Source organism: Brassica napus, chromosome C7 (genome assembly GCF_020379485.1).
Source record: "Brassica napus cultivar Da-Ae chromosome C7, Da-Ae, whole genome shotgun sequence".
Taxonomy (NCBI): domain Eukaryota; kingdom Viridiplantae; phylum Streptophyta; class Magnoliopsida; order Brassicales; family Brassicaceae; genus Brassica; species Brassica napus.
The window spans coordinates 40,816,087-40,831,714 of NC_063450.1; the positions used below are offsets into that span (position 1 = coordinate 40,816,087).

Genomic DNA, 15,628 nt, shown 5'->3' on the forward strand with positions numbered 1-15,628 from the left:
GACTTTGGATGCTTTTCTGTTTCTTTGAATACAGTTCCCGTTGTATGATTTTCCTTATGCCATTTTGCTTATTCTATTTACTAATACGCATATTAATAATACGCGTGATTTTGTTTACTAATCCGCATTGGAACGAATATAGGATTTGTGATTATCATTAGAACAAACATCTTTGAAAGTTGAATATTTATTCAATCTTTGACAAGCGTGATTTTGGGGCATGATTTTAGCACCTGATTATCAAGTCAAATTGGAGAAATTAATTACTCAGATCCTAAACATCTTCATTCCATTGATATTAAGAAACAATATACACCTTTCGTAACCCATATCAGTTTATTCTTCTCTCAAATATTCTCTCAAAAAAACACCTAAATTTATTCTTCTCTCATATGTTCCAAATCAGTTTACAAATAATCATTGGAATTGACATCTAAGTTCATATCAATTCAATTCTCCAAAAGCAGTGTAAGTGTGAGAATTTTTAATAAGTCTACAAATTGTTATACCTATTACAAATTTCTAATTTACAATCGGATTGAATCTAAGGTTCTCAATATCAACGGAATGGAGAACCCAGCTCCTACCCCACTGTCCAAATTGCAGGTAACAAAAATCTTATTCCAGTTTATGTTCACGTACTGTTCTATGAATATTTCTCTAATATTTTTTTAATTATATAATTATGTGTTTTTACACATGATAAATATATACATTTAAAATTTATTGATTGTTTACATTATAAACATAGATGTTAGATGTGCTAAAAAAAATATATTTTTATTTTAATATTCCAACTATATGGAAATCGGAATAATAGAGAAATATACACTTTCCATATCACGAAACATAATCAATACACGGGTCACCAATTACATATACACTTTCCTTATAACTACAATAACAATATACACATTTAAAATGTATATAGAATAATATGGCAAAATATGGCAAATCGTTATTCTACTATAAGAACTATAATTTATCTTTACGGTGCAAAAGAGTATATTTTCTTGAAAAAATTTCAATAATATTCTACAATCCAGGATAATATCGCCTCAGTTGCTCTCGGATATGTATAACCGGATATTTCGTTTGTTTCGTAGGAGAATGTCAGTTGTCTGAGTAATTAATTTCTCCAGTTTGTTTCTTAATATCAATGGAATGAAGATGTTTAGGATCTTAACCGGAACCGAAGAACCGAACCGGAACCGAACCAAAATACCCGAAATCGGAACCGAACTAATACCCTCAAATACCCGAACGGTTCCTATATTTTTATATCCGAAATAACCGAACCGGAACCGAACCGAGAACCGAACGGGTACCCGAATATATAAAAATATTAATTATATATACATATAACATCACTAAATATATATTTTTAATTTAAAATTCTATTAAAAGTATATAAAAATAGTTGAGGATAACTAAATTATTATAAAGTATCCAAACTACCCGAAAGTATCCGAAACTATCCAGATAGTTTTATCCAAAATATCCAAAGTAATACGAAATATCCAATTTTTTAATCTAAATCATCCTAATTATTTGATATTTTACCCTAAATAACCGATATTTTATCCAAATTATCCGAACTACCCAAACTATCCGAATCCGAACCCGAACCGGATCCAAATGAGAACCGAAATTTTTCCGGATATTTTCCGGTTCCGACATTTACTATCCAAACCAAACCGAACCCGAAACTATCCGAACCGAACCGAACCGAAAATAGGTCAAGTACTAAATGGATCATCTAGCTCCTATCCGAACTATCCAAAACCCGAAATACCCGAACCGAACCGAACCGATACCCGAAATGCCCAGGCCTAGTGTATGTATAGAGTACTAAATTAGATCAAAATTGAATCGATCGATATCATAACCGGGTATAACAATATCTTAAATTATACATAATTTTCATCAAATATATTTACATATCTAAAATCATAAATATACTATTTTCAAGTTTTGGTCACAAAAATAGACTATTTTCAAGTTTTGGTCACAAAAATAGACCACATCAATGGAAATGACCAAAATGTTTCATTTAATAGGTAAAAGGATCTTAATACCCTAGATATGTAAAAAAATAAAATAAAAATAAAAAAAATAAAAAAATGAAAATGAATAAAAATAAAATATAAATAAATAATCTTTTATATTTTTAGATTATATGTTTTCTAATTCGAACTTTTTTAAATTTTTTTTTCATTTTTTTTTCTAAATTTTTTTATTTTTCCAAATTTTCTATACGTAATTCGAAAAACATTTTGTAACTATTTTTAAATTTTTTATTTTCAATTTTTAATATTATTTTTATATAATAAAATTTTAAACTTCAATCCCAATTCTCCACTCCTTATCTCTTTTTTTTTTTTTTTTTTTTTTTTTGACAGCAAGACATTCACAGACTCAAATTGACTCTGTAAACCAAATCGGCAACTCCGCATCCATATGAACGACGATAGGCAGTTGTTTCCTAGCACTACGTGCCAAACTATCCACCCCTTATCTCTAAACCCTAAGGTTTGGATTAGTTAGTCATAGAGGTATAAATGTATATTTACCTCTTTAATGAAACATTTTGGTCATCATTTTACCTCTTTAATGTTCTTGAAATATATTTACATATCTAAGACAACAACCAACGTAAATGCAAATAAAAAAATTAATAATAATTTTAATATATTTAAAATAAAAAATATTATTGTTGAATTCAGAGAAATATATGATAAAAAATGAATAAAAATAAAAAAAATTATATTTTTAGATTATATGTTTTCTAATTCAAACTTTTAGAACCAAATTTTCTATTTGTAATTCGAAAATACTTTTTGAAACTATTTTTAATTTTTTAATTTTCAATTTATTAATATTATTTTTATTTAATAACATTTTAAACTTCAATCCCAATATTATAACATATCTAAAATCATATGTCTAATTAAAGTAAGGGTAATTCTCCTAAATAGATCATTCTCAAGTTTTGGTCATAAAAATAAACCACTAAATGACCAAAATGTTTTATTTAATAGGTAAAAAGATTCTAATACCCTAGATATATAAAAATAAAATAAAATAAATAGATAAAAATAAATAATTTTTTATTTATTGTTTCAGATTATATGTTTTTTAATTTGAATATATTTTTTCTTGAATTTTTCCGAAATTGTTTTTTTCCTTTTTCTAATTTTCTATTTGTAATTCGAAAATACTTTTTGAAACTATTTTAACAATTTATATTTTCAAATTTTTAATATTTATTTTTTATTTAATAATATTTTAAACTTCAATCCCAAATACCATCATTCTCTACGGTATTGTTAAAATTGATTTTTGGTGAATTATGCGATGGTGAACCTATGGCACATAGATTCCACAGGCCATGTATGTTACAAATCGAAACAAAACCAAACACCGGTCATATTGGTTTTAAGTAAACCATAAAATACAATAGTACACTATACAATTATATTAAAATGGTTATTGATCAAACAAAACGCATCATAATAAAACTTTAACCGATGACACAAAAATCTTTACCAAAATTCAAATGGCTGAAATAGATGGTGTATGTATAACTACAACATTGTATTAATTTTAATAATTCTAAATTGTTATATCTATTTTCAAATGAATTTTTATCCATTGCATATTTTAATACTATTTTCTACACATTCTATTTATCAATGACAATATTTTTATTTACTTACTTAAAATCATATTTTTGTTCCAACTATATAAAAACACTACTAATATTATTTCCCAGGATTAGGAAAATACACTACAAAAATACATCACTTAATTTGTATCACATAAATAAATGATATTGATTTAAATTATTCATTACCCACAAATTTAAGTATAATTCATATTATTAAGAATACCTAATTATTCAAAACAAAGAAAGACATCCAATCGGATCTGCCATTTCACTCAAAGAAAATAACATTTACGTATTTGTTTTGGTTAGTAAAGAAAATTTATTTGATACCATAGAAGAAGAATTTGAATAAATTGACTCGAAATAACAGCTCTCTGAATACAATTGTTTTGTATAAAATTTTTGTAAGTTTTCCATTTAATAATATAAATTATATTCTAAAAAAAATGAAACTCTTTTTTTACATAATTAAGATTACACTAACTCCGATACAAATAAGTACATATCTATTTTTTTGGAAATGCAGAGGCTTCGTCTGGCATAACGCATAAAAGAATACGAGGACGTCCGCTCGGATCACGTACGAAATCAAAAGGTGTGTCTTTATTATAAGTTATACACTATTTCCAACTAATAATGTTGTATTGATTATTACTCTAATCATGAATATTTCCCAGTTCATCTAATAAACGATCGACCAACATAAGTTATTTGACTGTAAGTTTATATGGATTATGATAACATACTTTTATCAATATATCTACATAAAACTAATTGGGTTTCAAATATAAACAAACAGGTGGCTGTGATAAATGCAACTCCTATGGTACAAAACGATAATACACTATTTATATATTACATAATATTCTCTTACTAATTATTATAAAACATATTAGTCAAACAAAAAAATGCACGTAACATGAGAAAGACCATCTTGCTATCAAAACGGACTTCAGCACCGTCATAGGGTAAACATCATAACTAACCAAATCCATTTAGCATTAATAAATATATAACTTTTATATTCATTGTTTATGCATATATTCAGATGCTACATCCCGACCACATGGCTTGCGACACCCTCCAACGGAAAAAAAAGGGTACATACTATCAAAAACCCTTCAACGAATGAAAAGTATAAAAATATGTAGAAACCAATAATTCTTAACAAATTTTAAAATCCGTCAAACTCTAAATATTCAACACATTATGTGTTAAACGTTTCAAACAAATTTTAATTCAGATAAAGGCTCCACATCTAAAGCCGAAGAGAGCATAATCGTACCATGCGCAAAATGTGGTGCATTAATGTGGACTTCGGAGAGCACTTGTACGGACTCCAGAACCGGCGAACTAACATTCACGATTTGTTGTAACCATGGCCAAATAAAGCTATCCCCGATCAAGCAACCCCCAGCCCTGTTAGAAGACTTATTCATTCTAGGAGGTTTCGAGATACTATCCGAGTCTATCATTCTGTACTGGCTTTCACATCCGTTGGAATGAAAATGGATTATAGTGTGGTGCATGCGCCTGGTCCTTACACTATACGAATCCAAGATCAAACCCACCACAGAATTGGCTCGCTTATACCACAACAAGGCCTTCCCCCAGAATATCTCCTGCTTTATATATTTGATACGGGCAACGAAGTCAGAAACCGGTTAAATGCGATGGGGCAAACCTCAGCGGAAGGCAATCTTGATGTGACAACCTTAGAGCGCCTCATCGAGATGATTGACGGGAATAATTATTTGGCTAAGATTTTTCGACGGGCACGTGATCACTACGAAAGTGTTGGGCAAGAGTTTACTATTAGGTTGCTGCAAGATAAAGGGAAGGGAAAAGAATACGATCTTCCGAGTACGAGTGAAGTCGCATGCCTTATCGTAGGGGATATGTCATCAACAATTGAAGTGCGAGATATAGTAGTTCAGTTCCAATCTGACACTTTGCAGCAGATACATGATGATCACCCTCTATACATGAGCCTCCAATATCCTCTTCTGTTTCCATATGGTGAGTATGGTTTTCACCCCGAGATCTCATTACATCTTGAGACAGGCACTTCAAGAACAAGGCAATTCCTAACCATACGCCAGTTCTACGCTGCTCAGATACAAACACGTCTTAACCAGGGGATGACATTGATTAAAGGCGGCCGTCTCCTCCATCAATATGTTGTGGACGTTTATACGGCAATTGAGGAAGATCGGTTAAGGTGGACGAGGAATAATCAAGATGTCCTAAGAGTCGAACTCTACAATAATGTACTCGATGATGTTAGCAAGGGTGACATTGATGCTAAAATTATTGGTCAACGGTTCATACTGCCGCCAAGTTTCACCGGTGGGCCCTGATACTTAGTTGAGAAATACCATGATGCGATGGCTATTTGCAGAGAATATGGGAATCCAGATTTGTTTATCACAATGACGGCCAATCCTAATTGGAGAGAGATTAAAGATCATCTTGATAGATATGGTGGAGACTCTCCCAATGATAGACCGGACATTGAATGTCGAGTCTTTAAAATGAAGTTAGATCAGCTACTTGAGGATTTCAAAAAAGGAATTTTCTTCAAGCCATACACAACAGCTCTCCACATGATAGAGTTTCAAAACAGAGGGCTCCCCCATGCACATATATTATTGTGGTTTGGAAGATCTTCCAGAACACCAAGTGCAGAGGAAGTAGATGATATTATTTCAGCCGAGCTCCCAAACAAAGGAGAGGACCCAGAGGCTTACAATTTAGTAACAAAACACATGATCCATGACCCATGTGGTGTTATTAATCCGAAGTCACCATGTATGGAGAATAATGTGTGCACGAAAAAGTATCCTCGCCCGTATAATGACAATACTTCGATTGACAAATCAGGGTATGTATTATATCGTCGCCGCCGGAATGAAAATGCGTATGTGGTAAAGGATGGGGTAATTCTAAACAATACTTTTGTTGTACCTCATAACGTTAAGCTCCTAAAGAAGTACGAAGCTCATATTAATGTGGAATGGTGTAATCGTACAAGCGCAGTGAAGTACTTATTCAAGTATATAACCAAAGGTGTTGATAGAGCATCCGCAGTTATTGAAAGGGGAAATACGGCAACTGCACCTGACTTAGTGGCTTCTGGAGAACCAATTGAAAGAGTTATTAAGCAACGGAATGAGATCCAAGACTACGTCGATGCTCGGTATTTATCAACTTGTGAGTCTATGTGGCGGACTTTCGCATTCCACATACACAAAAGAAAGCCATCAGTTGAGAAGCTTATCTTTCACTTAGAAGGTGAACATAACATCACAATTAAATCAACTGATAACCTCGGCCGTGTGATCCGCAAGCCAGGTATTGAGAAGACGATGTTCATTGAATGGATGGTCTTATGCAGAAGGTCAGAGTTTGCACGAACATTAACTTATGTGCAAATACCAGAATATTTCGTATGAAACAACAGTACCAAAGTATGGTCCGAACGCAAGAAAGGATAAACCATTGGGAGGATTGTAGCCGTCCATCCATCAGCTGGTGATCGTTATTATCTAAGGATCCTCATAAACAAGATTAAGGGTCCTAGAAGTTATGACGAGCTAAAAACCTTTAACGATGTGAAATACCCTGACTTCAAATCGGTTTGCCACGCAAGAGGCTATTTGGATAATGATGTTGAATGGCTTGAGAGTATGACTGAGGGTGCTAGAACGGCTACCCCATTCCAACTCCGCGATATGTTTGTCTTATTCCTAAACAATTGCTTCGTTGCGAGCCCTGAAAAACTATGGGAACACTCATGGAAATCAATGAGCGAGGACATACTTTACAAGAGGCAACGACTCTTAGGTCACACAAATCTGGAACTGGACGATGAGACCCTTGAGCAATACACGTTAATCGAAGTGGAAAAGTTGATGTGCATGCATGATCGCTCATTAGATGATATTAAGGAGATGCCAAAGATCAAACTAGTTTTGCTAAAAGAATTAGGGAACAGTTTGTGGAACCAAGAAATGGATTACGATGTTGCTGAGGAAACACTAAGACATGACACGCAGTACAACTTACTTAATGCTGATCAGCGTGCGATTTACGAATCAGTCTTAGACTCTGTTGATAAAAAGATGGAAAATTATTCTTTGTATATGGCGCAGGAGGCACATGGAAAACATTTCTATATCAAGCCATTATATCCAGACTTCGCTCCAGAAAACAAATCATTATGCCGGTTTCTTCTTCAGGAATAGCCGCATTACTACTACCTAACGGGATGACAGTTCATTCTCGCTTCAATATTCCTTTGAAGCTTTCCGCAGACAAGCTATGCAACATCAAACCAGGTACAATGCTGGCCGAACTAATTTAGAAAACAGACCTCATAATTTGGGACGAGGCACCTATGACACATAAGCATGCTTTTGAAGCACTAGACAAAACGTTGAAGGACATAATGTCTATGAAAAATCCACCTGCGAAGGATCAAACTTTCGGCGGCAAGACAGTTTTGCTAGGTGGTGATTTTAGACAGATCTTACGAGTAATTCCACAAGGTAGTAGAGCTGATACTGTCCTAGCTTCAATAAGTCATTCATATCTATGGAATATCTGCCACAAGTTCGCTTTAAAAATAAATATGTGAATCAATCAGGACGAGAAAGAATTCTCTGAGTGGCTTCTCAAGGTCGGGGAAGGTCGTCTAGAATCGGTAGAAGAAGATGAGGATGATTACTACCATGAACAATTGATAATTCTCGACAACTCATTGGTCCAAGAGTCTAAGGATGACTCTTTAAAATAAGTTATCGATGTCGCATATGGAGATGTCAACGAAATAAAAGCCTCCCAGAGTTCTTACACTGATAGAACTATACTTACACCCCGAAATGATACAGTCGATGAAATCAATGCTTATACAATCTCCAAAACTGACGGGGAGTCAAGAGACTACTACAGTTATGATAGCTTTGAGATTTATGATACTCAGTCCGATCAAAATGATACATTATACGCGATTGAGTATCTCAATTCCATGGAATTTCCAGGATTGTCTTCTCATAAGATCACTCTCAAAGCTGGGGCCCCAATCATGCTTCTGCGAAACATAAATTAAAAAAAGGATTGTGTAATGGTACCCATATGATCCTAGCCCACGTTGGGGAACGAGTGCTTAAACAAAGCTACCGTTCACTTTACGTCGACGACAGTTCCTTATCAGATTGTGTTATGCAATGACAATCAACAAAAGTCAGGGGCAAATTTTAAAAGAAGTTATCCTATATCTACCCAGACCGGTCTTTACACATGGTCAACTCTATGTGGCCCTCTCACGTGTAACAAGCAAAACAGGACTAAAAATCATCAAAGGCGAAGATTCACACCCACGAAAAGTGAAGAACATAGTCTACAAAGAAATCTTCAGCCGCCTTCGCTCCCATGGGGGTAAGTAAAATTTTAAATTCAAAATCTCATCCAACATGTATTTATATTTATTTAACTAATAATTCATATTTATCTGATACTCAGTATTCTATCTATCAACAGAATAAATCAAAGTTAAAACTCCTTCCCTGATGATGGACATCTCACTACTACCAAGTACGTCAACGTATTCTATTAATTAAATAAATTGATTTTGTTAAGATTTGAGAGAAGATTTGTGAGAATGTGTTGTATATTTCTTATTGCTTACACCACTATATATAGTGGTTCATACAAGGTGGAGTCAAAGGGAGAATTGATTACAAAGATACTCTACATAATGACATGGTCAAACTCATAAAGACTAAGGTTGAATGGGTCTTCCATGTGGCTGGATGTAAACTCCCAATGGACTCTAGTCTTGAACTTGTATGGTCTAGGTTATGGACCATCCACATCATGATTTATAACACTCCCCCTTTGATGCCATAACCATATAGGGTTTGTAACATGCTAATGTTGCCTCATTAAAACCTCTCCCGAAAAACCCAAAACCCAATGTGGTAAAAAGGGAAACCAGAGAAAGGAAAAAGAGTACAACACACATTACTCCCCCTGATTTGGACATCACTGAAGGTCCTTGAGTCTACGCGTGCCAATCTTGTTGCGTGAACTTCCTGAATGTGCAAGAGGGCAATGATTTGGTGAAGAGGTCGGCTGAGTTTTCACTAGACCGGATCTGAAGGACGTTGTCCTCTCCCGCTTTCTGCAACTCATGGGTAAAGAAGAACTTGGGTAGAATATGTTTGGTTCGGTCACCTTTGATATACCCATCTTTGAGTTGAGCAATGCAAGCTGCATTATCTTCATATATGATGGTCGGACCCGTTGGGTCGCATATGGACGCATAATGTGGTCCTATACCTTTTGTTCAAAGATGAACTTCGATCTTATAGCTTATCTTTATGATAGCTTATTCATTCATACCACAGCTTGGTTGGTTCATGCTGAGAATTCGACCAACCATAAGTATTACCAAAATTTGGCTAATTTGTGGTGATGGTCTATAACCTTTTCTAAGGTTTAATGAATAACCATTTAACCTATCTTAGGCTGGTTAGTATAAAACACAAGGAATTTAAAATTCCTCTATGGACTGATTTGAATTGTTCTTATAGAACTCTTCACTTGCTTACATGTAGTAATTTAATTCAGTCCATGAACAACTTTAGGAAAATGCTGTTCAAGAGAACTTCTTTTCTCATCTTTTGATTCTGAGCTCAATACCGTTTGGTAAACCTTTTGGTACCAATAATATTATCATCATCATCCAGTGAGTCATATATAGCATACTACATCTTTTGAATTTCTTCCAGACATCATATGTAGTGAAATATGTAGTAGTATCCACCACATTGGATTATATAGACCTTTCCCGGTCTGTCTCACGATTTATCCTTCTTTCAGGATTTATATATTCACTGGGCATCATATGGCGTTTACATATTCATGGCCAATACAATACGCCTTTTATATATCACTTTAAACCCCACGTTTCTTTCATTATTCATTATGAGTACTCTTGTGTGGGTTTATGATCCTCGATACATATCTTTGTATTCATGTGCTACATACTTGCGCATTTTCTATGAATGTATGTGTCGACACACTTATATATATATATATATAGTTCCTTTTAGTTCCAGACATGGTATAAATCAATTTGAGATTTCATTATCTAGGACCTTAATAACCTTATAACTTGGCGTCCCAAGCTATATGGTATGGTACCTAGTTGTTCAGCTGGCCAGCCTTATATCTCAATGTCTGGAATGGTTTCCTTTAATAAAACTCGGATTTTATCTCATGCACCTTTCTTTCTTTCCGAGGTTCCTTAGAATTTATGGAACTTTATTTGGAACATTTATTTGGTCTATCTTATATAGACTTTGTAGCAACTTGGTTGTGTCTTTAAGACATCAAAACCGTGTGGTGCTAAGCTGGGATGACATAGTCATTCTTTCTCTCGGGTCAATGTGTCTGGCATTTTATTTTGCTATCATTGTAGCATATGGACGTCTATAAATTATTTTCTAGTCCGAGGATCTTTGCCAAGACATTGATGGTTGATACCAGATGGTAGATACCATTCTTTATCATTCTTTATACCAGCTTATTACTTTTCTCCTTTCATTGTTGGATATTCGGATTCATAAACCTTATGTAATCCTTGTTCCTTGGTCTATAATTAGATCACCCATTTTGGCTCAAGGTTTCTTTTAAACTTATGGAGAAAGTATATTCATAATATATATCCAACATATATTCCCAATCCTCTTTATGAGATTCTAAGATCACATGATCTTAGATGGCACATATATTTGTGGTGGATTCTTTCATAATATCTTAAGATGATATATGTCTGGACTCATGACCCGTATCAGTCTGAGGTGGGAATATCTATGATCACTTATATGGCCTGATATAATTACTATGGCCTGATGCAGGTTCATTCTTTTATAACTCATGGTGTCCCTAAGCATATGGACTTTTAGAATTTGAACCTTATAGGTAATGGTCTTTATTTCAAATTCAACCAATATGTAATATGGTTGTGGACCATGGATTTTAGTATGGTCATGTATCATGGGATTTGTCCTCACTCCCCCTCATGAACATACTCAAATTCGTGGTGCTTGGGACAATAAATTCCCTTGTGCATAGATATATTGCACACACGTGAGATCTTATGGGATAACATTTGTGCCCTTTTAAATATTTGCATCATAATCCGAATGGCTAAGTATGGTAATGCCATCTAAGTGATAAATTTCATGGGTTAATCAAACATGATTGCCCTGGCTATTTGCCTAATATCATATTGATCACTAGATCAATAGAGAATGTAGTCTCGACCACTTAGGCGATTTTAATTTAGGTACTCTTATTTTCTTTTGTCCATTGTTGGAAACCATTTTTTCTTCTTAATTCAATGGACCTTATAGGGTGAATATAATGCCATTTAGGCAAAGCCTTGGTCGAGCTTCTTTTCCTTTCTTTCAAGGAATGTCCAGTTGAGTTCAAGAGTATTTTATAACTGAGCCTGGATGGCAGAGCATGTCGTGCCATTTGTCAAAGGCTTCTTTGAACTCTTTGGAAAAGTGAGTTGGGGTATTAATCCTCAATCATATTTATCTTGGCACAATAAAGGCATATAGATATAGTTTCTTATCAAACAACAGTTTGAATAAGATAATGATGAACTCAAAGTAATTCATTTTATTAATGAAGTCGTGTATAAAGCAAAGTATCAAAGCAATTCATGAAACATAAACTCAGGAAACATGAAAATGAGAATGTCAAAAGACAATTATATAATATGGCCTTCACAATGCATGTGTTGCCATATGGCGCTCAACTTCAGCTTCATCAGCTATAGGAGGCCTCATCTCATTATTCTTTAGCTCAATGTATCTTTTCTGAAGCTTGTCAAATCTGTTGATGGTATCTTTGATTTTCTGCTTTCTTTGTTCAGAAGCCAAAAGATATGACAAAAGGTCATTATAAGTGGTGAACTTCTTAGCCGTGTGTAGCAACAGCACATCCTTTGGATGGAATGTGGAGTAGGTCTTATATAATAAAGAATAATGTGTTATCCTTTCACCACATAGTTCAAGACTATAAGCAATATCCATCAGAGCAGAATTATATTTGTCCACGGATTCAAAATCCTGGAATCTGAGGATCTCCCATTCATGGTTGGCCTTTTGCCACGATACCGGTTTGAACCTTTTCCTTAACTGTAACCAAAGGTCACAAGGATCCTCAACATGGAGATACATGTCTCTTAATTCCTCAGTGAGATGATAACGAATAATCGTTATAGCTCTATGCCTTTCACTGTCAATGATATCATTGTACTCATTGATGCATTGTCCGAGTCCTCTGGATCTCAGGGCAACAAGAGTATTCTTTACCCATTCTAGGTAATTATCTCCAGAGAGATTTAGGGCAGAGTAATCTGAGGGTTCAAATCTCGACATCTGAATATTTAACGAGTAATTCAAGCACTCAGAATTCTATGTAAGCAATAGAATAAATCAATGTATATGATTTCAATAAGGCTTTCCCCCAAATCATATAATCTATTTGCTTAAGCAATCTTAGTATGAGAATGATCAATTGATCATTGCATCTAGTAATCCTTTTAATTATAATTCAAATTGGATTGATTATATATATAGGGTATTAAGGCCCTTTAGAATTTGAATAAGGATCAATCATCATTTTATTAAATGAGATCAAGCAAGATGGATGAAATCAAGCAAATGCATGGATCAAGAAATAGCTGAATGCATGTTCAGAACTAAGCATTGGACTTAAACAATCTATATGTGATTCCTAATGCATGAGGATATTTGGTTTTCAAAGATCATAAAGCAAAAACCGATTCCTTCCCCCTTTTACAGGGTAAACCAAGACAAGAAAATTTTATAATTTTCAGGATATGTCTAGAACAAATTCAATTAGATTTTCAATCAATCGGTTTCAAAGCTGGTTTATGTTTTCAAATTAAACAAACATGCTTAACTTTAAAAATAACCGATTTAATCTAATTAGATGCAAGCAATATGAATCAATTTAGATTTTATTTTAAATGCCCCATGATTAGAATGATCTATTATATGTATGCATGCTCAGTTTTAATAAAACTATATGACAAGCGGATGCATGGAAATGATCAGTTCATGATATGTGTATGATCTAACAATTTACTAATCCATGTTTGATCTAATAGATGCTATCAGGTATGTATATATGATCAGTATATAATTCAATCATCACAAAATCAGTTTTCAAGGTTGGTTTTTAGATCAAGATAAATTTATATCATTTTTCAAACTATAATGAACCGATTTCAAGGCCGGTTTAGATTTAGATAAATTTTGACAAACAACTATGTGATCAAATGATTTCAACTTAGTATTTATTTTAGCCTATGTCATAACTATTTAAATCAAGACTATATGTTATAATATTTTGATAAATACTACCTAGTCAAAGATATGCATTTAAAACAATCATAAAAGTTTTAAATTTTGATCAGTTACAATATAAAACATCAATGGTCAAAGATATGCATTGATTAGGATTTAAGTTTTGATATCTTTGGGTTTGACTGAAAGATTATGGCTGAAAAGATTGTGGCCGGAAAAGGTCATGGCCGGAAAAAAAATCATGGCCGGATTTGGATTTAGGGGTTCAGCCGATTATTGCTTAGAGTTTAGGGGATTGATAAAAATCAAGCAAAAAGGATTTAGGGAATTGATATGTATAATGGCCATCAAGATACATATCCGGTTATAAAACAAACAAGGGGATTTGAGATTTTGATGTGGATAAGGGCCGATTTGGATCGGTAAGCACATCGAATGGGATTAAGATTTTGATGGCCAGCTTATTCATCCGGCTATACAGCCGGTAATACGGCCAAACAAAGATTATGGGTTTCAATCCTTTAGTCAATCCGGATTTAAGGCCGGATCAAAATAGGAGAAAGGGGAACCGATTTTAAGGCTTGCTAGCTAAAAGGGGTTTATGATTTTCTCTAATATCTTTTATAATTTCAAATAGTTCTTAGAAACAAGATTCATATAGATCTTAGATTATTAATAAGTTTTATAAGTTTTTAGAGATTCTTAGATCTTTAGAGATTCAAATAATTTTAGAATCAAGATTCATATAGATCTTAGATTCAAGATTAATATTTGTGATAATTTTAGATCTATAGATTTTTATAAGTTTTATGATTCAAATAGATCTAATAATCAGGATTCAGATATGTGGTGTTCTTAGATTTTATGGATAGATTAGTTTACCTTTTAGAAAACACCAAATTGATCTGAATGGATGAGCTGGTTGAGAGAGATGATCCGCGGATGAGCTGGTTGAGAGAGAGGTGGAGGAGCTGGCCGGAAAACCGTGAGAGGAATAGACTTGGCCGGCGGAGCAAGGCTGAGGGCCGGAAGAGATGGCCGGAAAAGAGATGATCGCCGGCGGATGGGATTGCTCAGGTGGAGAGAGTCTCGTGCTGATAACGTGTTAAGATTTGAGAGAAGATTTGTGAGAATGTGTTGTATATTTCTTATTGCTTACACCACTATATATAGTGGTTCATACAAGGTGGAGTCAAAAGGAGAATTGATTACAAAGATACTCTACATAATGACATAGTCAAACTCATAAAGACTAAGGTTGAATGGGTCTTCCATGTGGCTGGATGTAAATCCCCAATGGACTCTAGTCTTAAACTTGTATGGTCTAGGCATCAACATCATGATTCATAACAAATTTCTATTTCTAAATTATGTTCACTGAATTATTTTAAAATAATTTTAGCCTCTCTATCTCGAAAAGTCCAATCACATCTATATCCCTCTGCCTCAATAAGTACACCATCTTATCTATGATTTCCGCTTTTTTGTTTTATGCGCTGTTTTTACTGCTTTCTTATACTTCATATCAGTCAAAAGAATCAAT

The 15,628-nt window shown here is 33.8% G+C and overlaps 1 protein-coding gene across 1 annotated transcript; it reads left to right on the forward strand.

Annotated features, from left to right (window-relative positions):
• Window positions 1-6,057: 6,057 nt before the first annotated feature.
• LOC125590626 lies at window positions 6,058-7,917 on the forward strand. The gene is made up of 2 exons (XM_048764260.1): window positions 6,058-7,070; window positions 7,224-7,917. The coding sequence occupies exons 1-2, from the start codon at window positions 6,058-6,060 to the stop codon at window positions 7,915-7,917; spliced, it is 1,707 nt and encodes a 568-aa protein (XP_048620217.1).
• The last annotated feature ends 7,711 nt before the right edge of the window (window positions 7,918-15,628 follow it).